The 19,886-nt window shown below is 49.4% G+C and overlaps 1 protein-coding gene across 6 annotated transcripts in view; it reads left to right on the top strand.

Moving 5' to 3' along the window:
- Positions 1-19,886, top strand: part of LOC106563448 (spectrin beta chain, non-erythrocytic 1) — a 110,038-nt gene extending 90,152 nt beyond the window's left edge. For 2 of the 6 annotated variants that reach the window (XM_082958233.1, XM_082958235.1), the window contains 26 exons: positions 133-527; positions 680-943; positions 1,227-1,438; positions 1,735-1,872; positions 1,997-2,216; positions 2,411-2,947; positions 3,039-3,332; positions 3,493-3,639; positions 3,752-4,015; positions 4,174-4,404; positions 4,520-4,609; positions 4,710-5,000; positions 5,172-5,302; positions 6,787-6,991; positions 8,245-8,619; positions 8,873-9,117; positions 9,273-9,411; positions 9,615-9,699; positions 11,171-11,367; positions 12,378-12,493; positions 12,605-12,680; positions 16,367-16,456; positions 17,431-17,606; positions 17,904-18,098; positions 18,230-18,272; positions 18,363-19,886. In XM_082958233.1, coding sequence (XP_082814359.1) covers positions 133-527; positions 680-943; positions 1,227-1,438; positions 1,735-1,872; positions 1,997-2,216; positions 2,411-2,947; positions 3,039-3,332; positions 3,493-3,639; positions 3,752-4,015; positions 4,174-4,404; positions 4,520-4,609; positions 4,710-5,000; positions 5,172-5,302; positions 6,787-6,991; positions 8,245-8,619; positions 8,873-9,117; positions 9,273-9,411; positions 9,615-9,699; positions 11,171-11,367; positions 12,378-12,493; positions 12,605-12,680; positions 16,367-16,456; positions 17,431-17,606; positions 17,904-18,098; positions 18,230-18,272; positions 18,363-18,581 — 5,375 coding nt within the window. In that variant the 3' untranslated portion in view covers positions 18,582-19,886. The remainder of the gene's footprint in view (positions 1-132; positions 528-679; positions 944-1,226; positions 1,439-1,734; positions 1,873-1,996; positions 2,217-2,410; positions 2,948-3,038; positions 3,333-3,492; positions 3,640-3,751; positions 4,016-4,173; positions 4,405-4,519; positions 4,610-4,709; positions 5,001-5,171; positions 5,303-6,786; positions 6,992-8,244; positions 8,620-8,872; positions 9,118-9,272; positions 9,412-9,614; positions 9,700-11,170; positions 11,368-12,377; positions 12,494-12,604; positions 12,681-16,366; positions 16,457-17,430; positions 17,607-17,903; positions 18,099-18,229; positions 18,273-18,362) is intronic. The other 4 variants (XM_045690051.2, XM_014129038.3, XM_082958234.1 and 1 more) reach the window with 3 other exon arrangements.

Raw genomic sequence — 19,886 nt, 5'->3', positions numbered from 1 at the left:
TTTATACACACATTGTTACTGTTTGAGTAATTATGATAAAGATAACATTCGACTACTATGCAACATTTGTTTGGATGCCCCTCCACTGCTAACTAAATAACTAGCTATTTTTCCTCCATCTTTCTCTCTCAGTCTACAAGCCGTGTGAGCCGGCACTGGTGGGAGAGAAGGTGTCTCTGCTGGGCCGGGCCTATGAGGATCTGGGCCAGCTGGCTGGGGAGCGGAGGGAGCGCCTGGAGGCCTCACGGCGCCTCTGGCAGTTCCTGTGGGAGATGGGAGAAGAGGCGGCCTGGATCAGAGAGCAGGAGCAGATCCTGTCAGGAGGAGACTGTGGCCGCGACCTCACCTCCGCCCTGCACCTCCTCAGTAAGCACGAGGCCTTCAGGGACGAGATGGCAGCCCGCTACGGTCCTCTGGGCCACAGCATCGCCGCCGGACAGACCCTGGTGGAGGAGGGACACTTTGGAGCCCCAGAGTGCACTGAGAGGATCAGGGACGTACGTGCTCAGTGGGCACACCTGGAGGAGGTCAGTGGGCAGGGGAAAGGAAAAGGAGATGGACAAGTCTGGAGAGTAGTCAGTCCACTAGCGAAATGAATATATAGACTATATAGTATTTCAGAAGTTGATGTATTTCCTCTGTTTGTATTCTGATTCCTTCTCTCTCCCTGCGTCCCCAGACATCCCAGCTGAGGGAAGTGCAGCTGAAGGAGGCGGTGGCCCTGCACCAGTTCCAGACTGACGCCAATGACATGGAGGCCTGGATCTTGGAGACGCTGCGCCAGGTGTCCAGCCAGGAGGTGGGCCACGACGAGTTCTCCACCCAGACCCTAGCCCGCAAGCAGAGAGAGGTGGAGGAGGAGATCCAGAGCCACCGCACCCTCATCGACTCCCTGCATGAGCAGGCCCTCGGCCTGCCCCCGGTCCATGCAAACTCCCCTCAGGTCAGTTACCCCTGGAACAGTATACCAAACCAACTCACACTTTCTACACTACTGCACACTCTCCCGCTGTTTCGCTCTCTCTCTGATATATACAGACACTGGCCCATACATATTACATACAGACTCTCAATGTCTCCGCTTAAGTGAGACATATTTTATTTATCGTTCCCATTCTGTATTCCTTGACTTGTTATTGACTCTGGTCAAAGGAGCGTCTTCTGGTTGTTATTGACACTGGTAAGAGGAGCATCTTCTAGCTGACTGATTGTTGCTGTCTGTGTAGGTGGAGGGGCGTCTGCCTGCTATTGAGCAGCGCTATGAGGAGCTGGAGTCTCTGTCTGCATCGCGGCGTCAGGCCCTGGAGGGGGCACTGGCCCTCTACCGCATGTACAGCGAGGCGGGCGCCTGCCAGCTGTGGGTGGGGGAGAAGGAACAGTGGCTGGACGGCATAATGATCCCCACTAAACTGGAAGACCTGGAGGTGGTGCAGCAGAGGTGAGCTGGGGAAGGGAGGAATAAGGGAAGAGTGTTAGAATGATGTTATAAGAAGGAAGTAATTATCTGTAGGCAATGATTTAAATGGCCTTTCCTTGATCGATATCGATCTGCATACTGATCACTGTGCTCCTGTAAATGAAGCGGATATCAAACTGAATCTGTTTCTTCTTTTTAACATCAAAACAACATTTGAGTATGATAATATTTCACCTTTAGTCTCCATTGTAGAGACAAAGCAATGGAAATATGAGTGACGCGAAATGAGACTGTCTGATGTATCTGTGTGTCCGCAGGTTCGAGACCCTGGAGCCTGAGATGAACAACCTGGGGACTCGTATCTCTGATGTCAACCAGGTGGCCCAGCAGCTCCTGGGATCAGACAACCGCAGCAAAGAGCAGATCCACCAGACACAAGACCGGCTTAACAACAGGTTAGTGGTACACGACATGTCTCAGACATGAAAAACACACATACCATCTGATACACAGCCAATACTCTGTATAAAGTTAGCACTGGGAACAGGTATTGAGACTTCCCCTTGCTCTGGTCCCCAGGTGGAAGGAGTTCCAGCGTCTGGCAGACCAGAGGAAACATGCCCTGGAGTCGGCCCTCAACATCCAGAACTATCACCTGGAGTGTAACGAGATCCAGAGCTGGATGAGAGAGAAGACCAAGGTGATCGAGTCCACCGAGAGCCTGGGCAACGACCTGGCTGGTGTCATGGCCCTGCAGCGCAAACTCACCGGCATGGAGAGAGACCTGGAGGCCATTCAGGTACGGCAGGGTCAACGGTTATGGAGGTGGACAAAGACTTAGGGTAAACCTAATGAAACCACAGCAACAGATCATTTTAAAGAGATGATCAGTATTGTTGAGTCATTAACTGTTAATGAGATCATCAATACTTTGTATAATTTTATGTCAGATGATGTTGGTGACAACCAGGTATATTTTCCATATCTTTTCAGGGTAAGTTGGACGACCTGAGAAATGAGGCAGAGAAGCTGGCTGAGGAGCACCCGGACCAGGCCGAGGAGATCCATGCCCACCTGGGGGGGATCCAGGAGGTGTGGGAGGAGCTCAACGCCACCATGAAGCGTCGTGAGGAGTCTCTGGGCGAAGCCAGTAAGCTGCAGGGATTCCTCCGGGACCTGGATGACTTCCAGTCCTGGCTGTCCCGCACGCAGACCGCCGTGGCGTCCGAGGACATCCCCACCTCGCTGCCAGAGGCTGAGCGCCTGCTCTCCCAGCACGAGAGCATCAAGAATGAATGGGACAACTACAAGGAGGACTATGAGAAGATGCGGGCGGTGGGTGACGAAGTGACCCAGGGCCAGACGGACGCCCAGTACATGTTCCTGGCCCAGAGGCTGCAGGCTCTGGACACCGGCTGGCAAGATCTGCGCCGCATGTGGGAGAACCGCCACAGCCTGCTGGCCCAAGCTTTTGACTTCCAGACCTTCCTGAGAGACGTCAAGCAGGCTGAGGGCTTCCTCAACAGCCAGGTGAGGACCGGGACACCAGGGAAGGAGAAGAAACATACAAATTTAGTGTTTATCTTGGTGAAGTTACTAATAGTTCTCTCTCCCTCTGTAGGAGTATGTGCTGTCCCACACTGAGATGCCCTCCAGCCTGCAGGGAGCAGAGGAGGCCATCAAGAAGCACGAGGACTTCCTGACCACCATGGAGGCCAGCGAGGAGAAGATCACGGGCGTGGTGGAGGCTGGACGCCGCCTGGTCAATGACCTCAACGCCAACTCCGACAAGATCCAGGAGAAGGCCGACTCCATCCAGGAGAGACATCAGAAGAATAGGGAAGCTGCAAATGAACTCCTTTCTAAACTGAAGGACAACCGCGAACTTCAGCACTTCCTGCAGGACGGACAGGAGGTACAAACCATCATCTAACTCTTACTATAATCTCGGTGGTGTGATACATTTTATTGAGATGCTGTTTGTCCTGTATTCAGAAATCTGACAAATCAGTAGTCAAAGTAATTAACCTGAAGTACAGGTCATTGAGTAATATCATTCTCCTTTCCCTCTGCAGCTGACTCTGTGGATCAATGAGAAGATGCTGACAGCTCAGGACATGTCATATGACGAGGCCAGGAACCTCCACAGCAAGTGGCAGAAACACCAGGCCTTCATGGCTGAGCTGGCCTCCAACAAGGACTGGCTGGACAAGATCGACAAGGTACAGTATGACTATGAAGGATTGAATATTCAAGAGAGGAAAAGTGGAAAAAATAAATCAGAAAAGGTGTGTGTGCCAGTATTTTACTGTCTGACCCCCTCTCCCCCGTTAGGAGGGCCAAGTGCTGGTGACAGAGAAGCCGGAGCTGCAGCCTGTTGTCCAACAGACTCTTGAAGGCCTGCAGAGCCAGTGGGAGGAACTAGAGAGCACTACGCGCGCCAAGGCACAGTGCCTCTTCGATGCCAACAGGGCGGAGCTTTTCACCCAGAGCTGCTCTGCCCTGGACATTTGGCTGAAGAACCTGTCAGGACAGCTGCAGAGTGACGACTTCGGAAAGGATCTGACATCCGTCAACATCCTGCTCAAGAAGCACCAGGTGGGTGACATTATACTGTCCAATGCAAGCATCATCTTTACCACTTCAAGTCCTCCGTTGTCATACTCCTTTGTGACCATTTGAATGGATAAGTGTCACTTCAATATAAAAGAGGGTAATAACAAACATGCTCTCCTTCTCCCCGTGTCTCTGTGTAGATGCTAGAGCACCAGATGGAGGTGCGTGAGAAGGAGGTGCAGTCGCTGCAGTCCCAGGCGCTGGCGCTCTCCCAGGACGATGCTGGTGTGGCGGTGGTGGAGGTGGACAGCCAGCAGAGGAGAGTCACTGACAGCTTCTCCCAGCTCCAGGACCCCCTCAACCAGAGGAGGCAGCAACTGCTGGCATCCAAGGAGGCCCACCAGTTCAACAGAGACCTGGAGGATGAGATTGTGAGTGGGACCACCTAACTCTAAATTCAGAGATTTTAATACTGAATCATCATGGGTGTTGTTTGCACAGTTTTCTCCTGTTTGTAATTCTTGTTTACTTTCTTCCGTCACTTAGCTGTGGGTGAAGGAGAGGATGCCCCTGGCCACCTCCACAGACCATGGCAAGGACCTGCCCAGTGTACAGCTGCTCATCAAGAAGAACCAGGTGCACCGATGAGGGAGGAAGTCTGGACTTCTATCAGAGTGAAAGGACAGTGTTGGAGAGGAGATGTTGCATTTGGCTAAACCTTTGTTTTGTCTCCCAGACTTTGCAGAAGGAGATCCAGGGCCACCAGCCCCGTATTGATGACATCCAGACCCACCACCGGGGTATGTCCCCAGGGAAGGAGGAGGTGGATGGGGAGTGGCAGTCTGCTCTGGAGCAACGTCTGGTGGAGCTCCGGGACTCCTGGGCCCAGCTCATCGCTGAGACAGATGAGCGCCACGCCCGGCTAGTGGAAGCTAACCGCGCCCAGCAGTTCTACACAGACGCTGCCGAGGCCGAGGCCTGGATGGGAGAGCAGGAGCTACACATGATGTCAGAGGACAAGGCCAAGGTGAGTGGAGAGACGGGCTGTAGCAAAGACGGGCTGTAGTTAAAGAGCTTTCTGTGTTAATGATGATGCTAATGATGTCCATTCTGCACACTCGATTGCTTTGTTTATCCTTTGCTTAATGATGCTGACTCCATATCTGTGATGTGTGTGTCTGTGATGTGTGTGACCCAGGATGAGCAGAGTGCTCTGGTGATGGTGAAGAAGCACCAGACACTAGAACAGGCCCTGGAGGACTACGCCCAGACCATCCACCAGCTGGCCAACAGCAGTCGCACCATGATGACCAGCGAACACCCAGAGAGGTGAGAGAACACAACAGGTTAATAATGTGGGGTTGGGCCAGTAACCAAGTAAGCGTTGGGCCAGTAGCCAAGTAAGCGTTGGGCCAGTAGCCAAGTAAGCGTTGGGCCAGTAGCCAAGTAAGCGTTGGGCCAGTAGCCAAGTAAGCGTTGGGCCAGTAGCCAAGTAAGCGTTGGGCCAGTAGCCAAGTAAGCGTTGGGCCAGTAGCCAAGTAAGCGTTGGGCCAGTAGCCAAGTAAGCGTTGGGCCAGTAGCCAAGTAAGCATTGGGCCAGTAACCGGCAGGTTGCTAGTACAAATACCTGAGCCGACACGGTGAAAAATCTGTCTGTGCCCTTGAGCAAGACACTTAATCCTAATTTGCGCCTATGGCTGACCTTGTAAAACAATGCATTTCACTGCACATATACGGTCTGTGTGACAATTAAAAAAAACTGCTTTAATAGCTCAATACGTAGAGCTAAAAGTTTACAATATGATTTAACTACAGTCACAATGTCCCTGTCATTACAACTGGCCTGACTCTCATTACAACTGGCCTGACTCTCTCATTACAACTGGCCTGACTCTCATTACAACTGGCCTGACTCTCTCATGACAACTGGCCTGACTCTCTCATGACAACTGGCCTGACTCTCTCATGACAACTGGCCTGACTCTCTCATGACAACTGGCCTGACTCTCTCATGACAACTGGCCTGACTCTCTCATGACAACTGGCCTGACTCTCTCATGACAACTGGCCTGACTCTCTCATGACAACTGGCCTGACTCTCTCATGACAACTGGCCTGACTCTCTCATGACAACTGGCCTGACTCTCTCATGACAACTGGCCTGACTCTCTCATGACAACTGGCCTGACTCTCTCATGACAACTGGCCTGACTCTCTCATGACAACTGGCCTGACTCTCTCATGACAACTGGCCTGACTCTCTCATGACAACTGGCCTGACTCTCTCATGACAACTGGCCTGACTCTCTCATGACAACTGGCCTGACTCTCTCATGACAACTGGCCTGACTCTCTCATGACAACTGGCCTGACTCTCTCATGACAACTGGCCTGACTCTCTCATTACAACTGGCCTGACTCTCTCATTACAACTGGCCTGACTCTCTCATTACAACTGGCCTGACTCTCTCATTACAACTGGCCTGACTCTCTCATTACAACTGGCCTGACTCTCTCATTACAACTGGCCTGACTCTCTCATTACAACTGGCCTGACTCTCTCATTACAACTGGCCTGACTCTCTCATTACAACTGGCCTGACTCTCATTACAACTGGCCTGACTCTCTCATGACAACTGGCCTGACTCTCTCATGACAACTGGCCTGACTCTCTCATGACAACTGGCCTGACTCTCTCATGACAACTGGCCTGACTCTCTCATGACAACTGGCCTGACTCTCTCATGACAACTGGCCTGACTCTCTCATGACAACTGGCCTGACTCTCTCTCTTATTCGCCACTACTATTAGCGAGCGTATCAACCTACGGCAAGCCCAGGTGGACAAGCTGTACGCAGGGCTGAAGGACCTGGCTGAGGAGCGTCGTGGGCGTCTGCAGGAGAGGCTGAGGCTGACCCAGCTGAAGAGAGAGGTGGACGACCTGGAGCAGTGGATCGCTGAGAGGGAGGTGGTGGCTGGATCCCATGAGCTGGGACAGGACTACGAACATGTCACCGTGAGTAACACTTTTCTACTGTAGATGCTCTACAGACTATCAGTAACATTTCAACTATCTACTAGCCCTAACCCTGAACTTAACCTTTATCCTAACCCCAGCACTAACCTTAACCCTTATTCTAACCCTAACTGTAACCTTAGCAAGAAGCTTCTTATCAACTGATAGTTTGTTAGTATGACCATCTGTAGAGCATCTATCCGGACTATCCTGACTGTCCAAATAACGTGTGACCTTCAATTACTTAGTACACACACACACCTAGGAACACAACACACACCTAGGAACACAACACACACCTAGGAACACAACACACACCTAGGAACACAACACACACTTAGGAACACAACACACACCCAGGAACACAACACACACCCAGGAACACAACACACACCCAGGAACACAACACACACCCAGGAACACAACACACACCCAGGAACACAACACACACCCAGGAACACAACACACACCCAGGAACACAACACACACCCAGGAACACAACACACACCCAGGAACACAACACACACCTAGGAACACAACACACACCTAGGAACACAACACACACCTAGGAACACAACACACACCTAGGAACACAACACACACCTAGGAACACAACACACACCCAGGAACACAACACACACCCAGGAACACAACACACACCCAGGAACACAACACACACCCAGGAACACAACACACACCCAGGAACACAACACACACCCAGGAACACAACACACACCCAGGAACACAACACACACCTAGGAACACAACACACACCTAGGAACACAACACACACCCAGGAACACAACACACACCCAGGAACACAACACACACCCAGGAACACAACACACACCCAGGAACACAACACACACCCAGGAACACAACACACACCCAGGAACACAACACACACCCAGGAACACAACACACACCCAGGAACACAACACACACCTAGGAACACAACACACACCTAGGAACACAACACACACCTAGGAACACAACACACACCCAGGAACACAACACACACCCAGGAACACAACACACACCCAGGAACACAACACACACCCAGGAACACAACACACACCCAGGAACACAACACACACCCAGGAACACAACACACACCCAGGAACACAACACACACCCAGGAACACAACACACACCCAGGAACACAACACACACAGGCACTGATTGCTCACCAACAACCTTTTGTTCTTTGTCAGTATGATGTTCATCCGTATGTAATCCCCCTCTCTCCTTAGATGCTGCGGGACAAGTTCCGGGAGTTTGCTCGGGACACCAGCACCATTGGCCAAGAGCGCGTGGACGCCGTTAACGCTCAGGCCGATGACCTCATTGAGTCGGGTCACCCTGAGAACGCCAGCGTGGCAGAGTGGAAGGACGGGCTGAACGAGGCATGGGCCGACCTGCTGGAGCTGATCGACACGCGCACCCAGATGCTGGCCGCCTCCTACGAGCTGCACCGCTTCCACCAGGACGCCCGCGAGGCCATGGGGAGGGTCCGGGAGAAGAAGGAGGCGCTGCCCTCTGACCTGGGCCGTGACCTCAACACCGTCCAGCACCTCCACCGACAGCACAATGCCTATGAGCACGACATCCAGGCCCTCAGTGGACAGGTAGGCTGCTGCTTTTAACTGTTGACTGCACCATGAATTTCCCTTCAGGGACAATAAAGAAGTTGCATTGAATTAATTTGGCACCATACAACGGGAGTACAGGGATACTTACAGGAACACAAGTCATTACACACACTCTGAACACACTAAAATATTAGATTTAATGCAGACACTACATGATATTAGAAATTTGTCAGAGAAAAAGGTTCATGGTTTTTAAGCTCCCGTCTGCCCCGTCCCTCTCTGTCCCCAGGTGAACCAGGTGCAGGACGACGCAGCGCGGCTGCAGAAGGCCTACGCTGGGGAGAAGGCTGAGGAGATCCACCGGAGTGAGCGCTCTGTCACTGAGGCCTGGGAGGGTCTGCTGGGGGCCGGCCAGGCTCGCCGTCACCTCCTGCTGGACACCGTGGAGAAGTTCCGCTTCTTCAACATGGTGCGTGACCTCATGCTGTGGATGGACGGGGTAAACCTGCAGATCGACGCCCACGACAGCCCCAGGTCAGACCTGATCATCTCTCTGTTGTGTGTCATTGTTGTTCTCCAATGTTGGTTTTATTAAGGTCAATGGTTAGGGCCCCGATGTAAAATCCCTTTCACCAATGTATTCCGCTCCCCGCTCCCCGCCCCACCCTCCCATCCTCTCTCTCTCTCAGGGACGTGTCCTCTGCAGGGCTGGTTATAGCCAACCATCAGGACATCAAGTCTGAGATCGAGACCCGGGCAGACAGCTTCACCGCCTGCAATGAGATGGGACACTCTCTCATCAACAACAACCACTATGCAGCTGATGAGGTATGGGCCTGGGCATGTCACCATTACACCACATACACTACAGTACACACTACCATCAATTCACACACTAGAATTTAGTCAAGGGATTAGGACAAAATCCAATGTCAAAGGTGTGTTTATGCAATGTGTGAGTGGGGTTTGTATTGTACCTGTGTGTATTGTGCAGCTTGTTCATGTGGTGTTATTGACCTGCCTCAATTCAGATCCGGGAGAAACTGGACCAGCTCCAAGGCAAGAGGGATGAGATCAACAACAAGTGGCAGGACAAGATGGACCACCTTCAGATAGGTATGTGTACGTCAGGCTGTGGTGCTGGTGTTTCTTCATTTGTTTGTGTTTGTATTCCATTTTAAATGTTTGAATTTTAGTCATTTAGCAGATGTGACTTACAAGTGTGTTTGGGTGTGTGTTTGGGTGTGTGTTTGGGTGTGTGTTTGGGTGTGTGTTTGGGTGTGTGTTTGGGTGTGTGTTTGGGTGTGTGTTAGTGCGTGTGTGTTAGTGCGTGTGTGTTAGTGCGTGTGTGTTTGGGTGTGTGTTTGGGTGTGTGTTTGGGTGTGTGTTTGGGTGTGTGTTTGGGTGTGTGTTTGGGTGTGTGTTTGGGTGTGTGTTAGTGCGTGTGTGTTAGTGCGTGTGTGTTAGTGCGTGTGTGTTTGGGTGTGTGTTTGGGTGTGTGTTTGGGTGTGTGTTTGGGTGTGTGTTAGTGCGTGTGTGTTAGTGCGTGTGTGTTAGTGCGTGTGTGTTTGGGTGTGTGTTAGTGCATGTGTGTTTGGGTGTGTGTTAGTGCATGTGTGTTTGGGTGTGTGTTTGGGTGTGTGTTAGTGCATGTGTGTTTGGGTGTGTGTTTGGGTGTGTGTTAGTGCATGTGTGTTAGCGCGTGTGTGTTTGGGTGTGTGTTAGTGCATGTGTGTTAGCGCGTGTGTGTTTGGGTGTGTGTTTGGGTGTGTGTTTGGGTGTGTGTTTGGGTGTGTGTTTGGGTGTGTGTTTGGGTGTGTGTTTGGGTGTGTGTTAGTGCATGTGTGTTAGCGCGTGTGTGTTTGGGTGTGTGTTAGTGCATGTGTGTTAGCGCGTGTGTGTTTGGGTGTGTGTTAGTGCGTGTGTGTTAGTGCGTGTGTGTGTGTGTGTGTGTGTGTGTGTGTTAGTGTGTGTGTTAGTGCGTGTGTTAGTGCGTGTGTTAGTGCGTGTGTGTAGCGCGTGTGTGTTAGCGCGTGTGTGTTAGCGCGTGTGTGTTAGCGCATGTGTGTTAGCGCATGTGTGTTAGTGCGTGTGTGTTAGCGCGTGTGTGTTTGGGTGTGTGTTAGTGCATGTGTGTTAGCGCGTGTGTGTTTGGGTGTGTGTTAGTGCATGTGTGTTAGCGCGTGTGTGTTTGGGTGTGTGTTAGTGCGTGTGTGTTAGTGCGTGTGTGTTTGGGTGTGTGTTAGTGCATGTGTGTTTGGGTGTGTGTTAGTGCATGTGTGTTAGCGCGTGTGTGTTAGTGCATGTGTTAGTGCATGTGTGTTAGCGCGTGTGTGTTAGTGTGTGTGTGTTTGGGTGTGTGTTTGGGGTGTGTGTTAGTGCATGTGTGTTAGCGCGTGTGTGTTTGGGTGTGTGTTAGTGCATGTGTGTTAGCGCGTGTGTGTTTGGGTGTGTGTTAGTGCATGTGTGTTAGCGCGTGTGTGTTAGTGCGTGTGTTTGCATGTTTGTGTTTCAGCTGTGTTTGTGGGGAGAGAGGGAGAGGTCCTTTCATGCTTACTCATTTTTTTCTCCTGTCCCTCTGTCTCAGTTCTGGAGGTGCTGCAGTTTGGCCGGGATGCATATGTGGCAGAGACTTGGCTGGCAGGCCAGGAGCCCCTGGTGCGGGGGGCCGAGCTGGGCTCTAACGTGGACGAGGTGGAGAGCCTGATCAAACGCCACGAGGCCTTTGAGAAGCTAGCCGCCGGCTGGGAGGAGCGCTTCACCCTGCTGGAGAAACTTACTACGGTGAGAGGAGGGGGATGGGGTGGGGGCAGGACTGGAGGGAGGAGGGGGACAGGGGGCAGGACTGGAGGGAGGAGGGGGACAGGACTGGAGGGAGGAGGGGGATGGGGGGCAGGACTGGAGGGGGGCGGGGGGCAGGACTGGAGGGGGGCAGGACTGGAAGGAGGAGGGGGACAGGGGGCAGGATTGGAGGGAGGAGGGGGACGGGGCAGGACTGGAAGGAGGAGGGGGACAAGGGACAGGATTGGAGGGAGGAGGGGGACAGGGGGCAGGACTGGAGGGAGGAGGAGGACAGGGGGGCGGGATTGGAGGGAGGAGGAGGACAAGGGGCAGGATTGGAGGGAGGAGGGGGACAGGGGGGCAGGACTGGAGGGAGGAGGGGGACGGGGGGCAGGACTGGAGGGGGACGGGGGGCAGGACTGGAGGGGGACGGGGGTCAGGACTGGAGGGAGGAGGGGGACGGGGGGCAGGACTGGAGGGAGGAGGGGGACGGGGGGGCAGGACTGGAGGGAGGAGGGGGACGGGGGGCAGGACTGGAGGGAGGAGGGGGACGGGGTGGGGGCAGGACTGGAGGGGGGAGGGGGACAGGGGGCAGGATTGGAGGGAGGAGGGGGACAGGGAGCAGGATTAGAGGGAGGAGGGGGACAGGGGGCAGGATTGGAGGGAGGAGGGGGATGGGGCAGGACTGGAAGGAGGAGGGGGAAGGGGGGCAGGATTGGAGGGAGGAGGGGGACGGGGCAGGACTGGAAGGAGGAGGGGGACAAGGGACAGGATTGGAGGGAGGAGGAGGACAAGGGGCAGGATTGGAGGGAGGAGGGGAACAGGGGGCAGGATTGGAGGGAAGAGGGGGACAGGGGGCAGGAGAAAATGGGTCAAGGTTAATTAAGAGGTGGTAAATGGGATGATGGTGAGGTGGACCAGGGCAGGAGTTGGGAGGATTCATGGGCTTGGCATTGTTAGGAAGGTAGTGTAGTGTCTTCTCTAACAGCCATTAACCTGGGCTTCTCTTTCAGCTAGAGGAGCAGGAGATCCAGAGGCAGAGAGAGGAGGAGGAGAGGGCGAGGCGACCCCCTACACCACCACCTACAGAAGAGGTGGCCCCGTCTGAGGCTGAAACACATGATGCCAGGTAAGACCGGAGGAACTCCTAGTAACCAGAGATATTTGATGCTTTTTTACTTCTTCATATTTTCCTGCTAGATGACGTTCTCACTCCCTTTCCTCCTCCTGTGTAACCCAGGACCAGCCTGGACCAGACCACACTGAACCAGTCAGTATCAGTGAATGGAATCCACAGCGACCAGGACACCTCACAGGTGAGAGAGTACATTGAGAAATCTAGACAAAGATTCTTACCTCCTGTTTAATATACTCAAATTAAACAATTAAAAGCCCCCCATTAAACTCCATATTTAAATATTCCAGATTTTCACCACATTATACAGTGCATACAGAAAGTATTCAGACCCATTCCCCTTTTCCACGATTTGTTACGTTACAGCCTAATTCTAAAATGGATTAAATAAAAAAATGTCCTCATCAGTCTACACTCAATACCCCATAATGACAAAGCGAAAACAGTTTTTTGACATCTTGTAAACACAATTTTTTTTAAATAACAGAAATACATTATTTACATAAGTTCAGACCCTTTGCTATGAGACGTGAAATTGAGCTCAGGTGCATCCTTGAGATGTTTCTACAACTTGATTGGAGTCCACCTGTGGTAAATTCAATTGATTGGACATGATTTGGAAAGGCACACACCTGTCTATATAAATAAGGACCCACAGTTGACAGTACATGTCAGAGCAAAAACCAAGCCATGAGGTCCGAGAGAGGCTTGTGTCGAGGCACAGATCTGGGGAAGCGTACCAAAACATTTCTGCAGCATTGAAGGTCCCCAAGGACACAGTGGCTTGCATCATTCATAAATGGAAGAAGATTAGAACCACCAAGACTCTTCCTAGAGCTGGCCGCCCGGCCAAACTGAGCAATCGGGGGTGAAGGGCCTTGGTCAGGGAGGAGACCAAGAACCTGATGGTCAGTCTGACAGAGCTCCAGAGTTCCTCTGTGGAGATGAGAGAACCTTCCAGAAGGACAACCATCTCTCCAGCACTCCACCAATCAGTCCTTTATGGTAGAGTGGCCAGACGGAAGCCACTCCTCAGTAAAAGGCCCATAACAGCCCGCTTGGAGTTTGCCAAAAGGCGCCTAAAGGACTCTCAGACCCTGAGAAACAAGATTCTCTGGTCTGATGAAACCAAGATTGAACTCTTTGTCCTGAATGCCAAGCGTCACATCTGGAAGAAACCTGGCACCATCCCTACGGTGAAGCATGGTGGTGGCAGCATCATGCTGTGGTAATATTTTTTCGAGGGAAAGATGAATGGAAAGATGAACAGAGCAAAGTACAGAGAGATCCTTGATGGAAACCTGCTCCAGAGCGCACAGGCATCCGACTGGGGAGAAGGTTCACCTTCCAACAGGACAATGACCGTAAGCACTCAGCCAAGACAACGCAGGAGTGGCTTCAGGACAAGTTTCTGAATGTCCTTGAGTGACCCAGCCAGAACCTAGACTTGAGCCTGATCAAACATGTCTGGAGAGACCTGAAAATAGCTATGCAGCGACGCTCCCCATCCAACCTCACAGAGCTTGAGGGGATCTGCAGAGAAGAATGGAGAAATTCTCCAAATACAGGTGTGCCAAGCTTGTAGCGTCATACCCAAGAAGACTCGAGGCTGTAATCGCTGCCAAAGGTGCTTCAACAAAGTATTAAGAAAGGGTCTGAATACTTATGTAAATGTGATATTTCTGTTTTTTTTATTTTAATACATTTGCAAACATTTACAAAAAACAGTTTTTGCTTTGTCATTATGGGGTATTGTGTGTAGGTTGATGTGGGGGGGGGAAAACTATTTAATCCATTTTAGAATAAGGCTTTAGCATAATAAAATGTGGAAAGATTCAAGGGTTCTGAATACTTTCCGAATGCACTGTAAGTCCATAAAGTGTTGTTTTATGTCTTGTTCCTCTTCATATTGTCTGGTCCATATGTTTTGAAAAAAAATTGAATGAAAGATTTTTTTATGGTCTGTGTGTGAGAGAATGTATTTAGTATAACTCATGTGGATAACTGGATCCAAACCTTTAAGTATACAGTACCAGTCAAAAGTTTGGCCACACCTACTCAGTCAAGGTTTTTTTTTATTTTTTATTACTATTTTCTACATTGTAGAATAATAGTGAAGACATCAAAACTATGAAATAACACATATGGAATCATGTAGTAACCAAAAAATATATTATATTTGAGATTTCTCAAAGTACCCGCCCTTTGCCTTGATGACAGCATTGCACACACTTGGCATTCTCTCAACCAGCTTCATGAGGTAGTCACTTGGAATGCATTTCAATTAACAGGTGTGCCTCTTTAAAAGTTAATTTGTGCAATTTCTTTCCTTACCTGTGAGGTGTCCGCATTTCTTAATGCGTTTGAGCCAATCAGTTGTGTTGTGACAAGGTAGGGGTGGTATACAGAAGATAGTCCTATTTGGTAAAAGACCAAGTCCATATTATGGCAAGAACAGCTCAAATAAGCAAAGAGAAACATGAAGGTCAGTCAATCTGGAAAATGTCAAGAACATTGAAAGTTTCTTCACGTGCAGTTACAAAAACCATTGTTGGGGTTCGTTCCTTGTTCCTTGTCAATCATTTGCTTATTGGGGAAATTAGCATTCAGACAATATCTTTAAGTAAATGAATTATTCACTTATTAATGGAATTGCAGATAGAAGTTGACAACGGCAACATAGCACACATGTTTCCTAGTAAGTTCTGCAAAATAGTAAAGGGTCCAAGTTATTTTATTAAGCCCGAAGTCCAGCCTTAGTGATATCACTGCCTACGTCATTACCTGGCTCTTTTGAGGACCGCCACATAAAAGGAAGACCCAGAGTTACCTCTGCTGCAGAGGATAAGTTCATTAGAGTTACCAGCCTCAGAAATTGCAGCCCAAATAAATGCGTCACAGAGTTCAAGTAACAGACACATCTCAACATCAACTGTTCAAAGGAGAATGCGTGAATCAGGCCTTCATGGTTGAATTTCTGCAAAGAAACCACTACTTAAGGACACCAATAATTATGGACACCAATAAGAAGAAGAGAATTGCTTGGGCCAAGAAACACGAGCAATGAACATTAGACCCCTGGAAATCTGTCTTTGGTCTGATGAGTCCAAATTAGATTTTTGGTTCGAACCGCAGTGTCTTTGTGAGACGCAGAGTAGGTGAACGGATGATCTCCGCAGGTGTGGTTCCCACCGTGAAGCATGGAGGAGGAGGTGTGATGTGTGGGGGTGCTTTGCTGGTGACACTGCTGCCAATTTTATTTACAATTCAAGGCACAACTTAACCAGCATGGCTACCACAGCATTCTGCAGCGATACACCATCCCATGTGGTTTGCGCTTAGTGGGACTATCATTTGTTTTTCAACAGGACAATGACCTAACGCACCTTCAGGCTGTGTGGGCAGACTGCCGCTTGGGGCCCCAAGGCTGTTGGAAAAGCATTCCAGGTGAAGCTGGTTTAGAGAATGCCAAGAGGGAGCAAAGCTGTCATCAAGGGAAAGGGTGGCTACTTTGAAGAATCGCAAATATAAAATATATTTTGATTTGTTTAACACGTTTTTGGGTTACTACATGACTCCATATGTGTTATTTCATAGTTTTGATGTTATTCTACAATGTAGAAAATTGTAAAAATCAAGCAAAACCTTTGAATGAGTAGGTGTGTCCAAACCTTTGACAGGTACTGTACGTTAGACGTGAGTCACTGTTTGTCTATTTATCATATAAGTGTGCGTCACATTGTAATATCTATTTGTGTGTGTATGTGTGTGTGTCAGGGTCTCTTTCAAACACGTTAGCATAGTGTAGCATGCTATTTTCAAGCACAAGGACTTCTTAACAATGTCTTGTTGCATCTTTACCTGCAGTCTTTATCAGTATCATCAGTGTCAGTGGGAAAGAAAGAGAAATGTGAACCTGTCTCTAAACCTGTGTCTAAGCCAAAGCATCCGCCGCGTGTGAGTACCTATCCTAGCCCTAGCCAAGCTTCCTCATCCCCCCATCACTGCCTTCACTCAGCTCCTGGTCTACTGCAGTACCTCAGCATGGCCGAATAGAGGGCGCCATCAGTCTGTCACTGCTGTACCATTTTGCTTTATTTGATTGTGAACAAGCACACAGTCCCATTGCTGTTCAGGCCTCCATGCCTTACACAGATTATAATAATGATGTCATTATGTCTCAATGAAGGAATCTTAGGCTCTCAAGCCTTTCTGGGTGCTGTTCCGTTTGTGCCCATCTTCAAAAGGACCAGGACATGAGTGTTTGTAAGAGCAGTTAGTTGCTGTAGTAGTTTCAGCACCAAGCTATTGTTAGTACGATGTGATGCGTGTTGTCCTAAATTGGAAACCATATGCTGTTTCCTACATAACAGGTCCTTGGGTGGTGTGGGCCTAGCTTGGTTGGGTGTTTTTGAAAGCGGTGTTAGTAGGAAAAGGTTTTTTGACGAGAGGAAATGTTGATTTCCTTTCAAAATGAATTTGATGTTGTGTGCCAGGAAATGAAGATAACAATGCCACACCCCCTTTAAACATTTGAGCATATCATAGCAACACTATTGGAACACGTTGTGCTGCCTTTGTCATGTTCCAAGTCTGGATTGTAAAAATGTAAACATATATTTCAACATTTTTCTCAGTTGCCCTGTAAGGCAGGATATGACGTCCAGATGAAGGTTGACCTCCATCTGTGGGCTTGTAGCTGTTCTGTTCTCCATGTGTCTGTTGGTGTGTTTCTGTCAGTCTTTGTGTAGTCCTGTATGTTTTCTACACCATGTTCAAAGCTACCATATGAATATGGCCATTTTGCTGGTGTCCCTAAAGCATTGATAATTTTGTCAACTACAGACCGACAGTTAATGACTGGAATTACAGGCTTATAGTTTGGAATGGTTTTGTTCTGACTGCCATGTGTCTTCCATCTTGGACAACAGGGTTCTGACTCTGACTCTGTGAATGGTCCGGGGAGAGACAGCGGGCTGGCGTCTTCACGCCTCGACCCGTCTGCCACACTACCCAGCAAGAGAGCTGACCCTGGCACAGATGCCATGGAGGGCATGCTCTACCGCAAGCAGGAGATGGAGTCCCACGCCAAGAAGGCAGCTAGCAGGTAAGACATCAGGAGGGGAGTGGGGCCGGGGGCATAGAGGGCCGTCTTGGAGGGAGAGTGGGAGTTCCCTGAAGGGTAAATGGAGAGCCCTAGTTCATATAGACTTCTGTTGAAGGATGGGATTAATTTAAGCAAATGCAATATCAGTTTAAGATTAAGTTAAATGGAAATAGAATTTATGAAATGTACATGCTTTTGTTTCAGAAAATTACATTTTGTATGTGGTGTGTCGCCATGAACTCTTTGGTGATGTCCCTAACCTTTTCAGGCGCATGCCTGCATGCCTTCCGCCAACAGCTTCTCTCTCTCTTCCCATAGGTCCTGGCAGAATGTGTACTGTGTTCTGCGTAAGGGCAGCCTTGGCTTCTACAAGGACCAGAAGAGCGCCTCCAGCGGGATCCCCTACCACGGAGAAGTCCCCATCAGCCTGGGAGAGGCTGTGTGTGAGGTGGCACACGACTACAAGAAGAGGAAACACGTCTTCAAGTTACGGTGAGAGGAGAGGGAGGGGGAACTGGACGGTTTGAATAGAGAATAGTCTTGTAAACTTAACTAAAAAGCAAGGGAGTGTGATGTGCATCTATACTGACCCAGGTTGTCTGTTCTACATTGTGTGTCTGCAGGCTAGGTGACGGTAAGGAGTTCCTGTTCCAAGCTAAAGATGAGGTGAGTGTCACATTTCAAACCAAACAAGATTCTGATGCTCCTCTGATGCATGTGGTCTACTGAGGACTAACCCTGCGTTGTCTGTCCCAGACGGAGATGGCCTCGTGGATCCACTCCATTCATAGCTCCATCCCAGCAGGGGGGTCAGGAGACCTCTCCCCCGGAGGCCCCAGGGCCCTGAGCCGAGCCATGACTATGCCCCCCATCTCCCCCAGCTCAGCAGACGCTGCCGGAGTCACCATGCGCAACAAGGAGGGCAAGGAGAGGGACCGTGAGAAGAGGTTCAGCTTCTTTGGAAAGAAGAAATAAAACATTTGTAAAACAACAACATCAAGGAAAATTATATTCCTCAAAATTCCAACAAACTGAAACAGGCAGAAATGAAAGCACTCTTGTCGCATAAACGCATCGCTGTTGGCCGGGGTCCTGAGTGGTTTGTCTAATTTCTGGCTCACACAGAGCTTGCTCTTTCTCGCTCTCCTCTCTTTTTTAATTTGTCATCTCTTTCTCTTTCGTATCTCTCTTGCCTTCTCCATCTCTCACGTTTGGCTTCATCCTACCAATGTAAGCCCTTGTCCATAGCTTTAGTTGCATTTTCAGCCGATACGCAGGGTTTGTTGATCAGAGTCACTAATAAGAACTCTCTTTGACCTCATCATCGGGGGAAACCAAGGGGTTTGTTGGGAGAGGAGAGGGCAGGGGGTGGTTAGCATTAGCAGAACTGAGAGGCTAAGAGGACCCTCAGTCAATTCTCTTTCATTCACCCACACTGGATAATTTGTTGGTTTAAATTAGTCCTGGCTCAACCAATCTTTAGACAAGCAAAATATTTGAATGCTGTTTTACCAATAACAGAGAAACTGTTATAAAGAGTGCTGTCCCCAGGTCCCCTCTTCCAGTCTCTCCTTTTCTCTATCGTGCTCCTTGGGAAGCCCCATATCTTTTCCTTTTTTTTGGTATTGGTGTTATTATTATTTATCTTTTTGCTGTTGCAGGTTTTGAGGGGGGGGGATTAAAATAAATGATTTAAAGAGTATGTCAGTAGATTTCTTGAGTCATGTTGCAGAGCAAAACAAGAGTTTGATCTACGGGACCATGTTGCTGTTTCTTTTGTTGAGGAAAGACCATTATTGAGGTGTTTAAAAAAAGAAAGCTCAGTAAATTTGAGCAGTGTGCAGTAAGTGATTTTCACCAGTGGGAAATTATATATATTTAAAGTGGTTTTATTTTAACTTGGATCTTGCCTGTATTTGATTTCGTTCTTCTGAGGGATTATTTCTGATTTAGAATTTTGTTGTTTCTTTTCAAACCAGAGAGAGTTTGCTTTCTAGTAAGGGTGAGAGTGGGAGTTATGGTGATGTGGGTTTTGCATGTGTTTTTTTTTTTTATTCTAAATCCGAAGCGTCCAGTTGGATGCTGCATTTCTGACTTAACTTACACGCACACACTCACCATATATACATACATACACACACACACACACACACACACACACACACACGCTCAAAGAAGTTGTTGGGATGGCTTTCTTTAAGGATTATTTTTTTTTTGTTTTTTGTTTTGAATATGTAGATGACAATGCTAATTAATGAATTAAACATTCCTCCTAGATGA

This window comes from Salmo salar, chromosome 11, assembly GCF_965601325.2.
Source record: "Salmo salar chromosome 11, fSalSal1, whole genome shotgun sequence".
Taxonomy (NCBI): Eukaryota; Metazoa; Chordata; class Actinopteri; order Salmoniformes; family Salmonidae; genus Salmo; species Salmo salar.
Note: the sequence above shows the minus strand (reverse complement) of the source record. Positions and strands in the feature narration are given on the sequence as shown.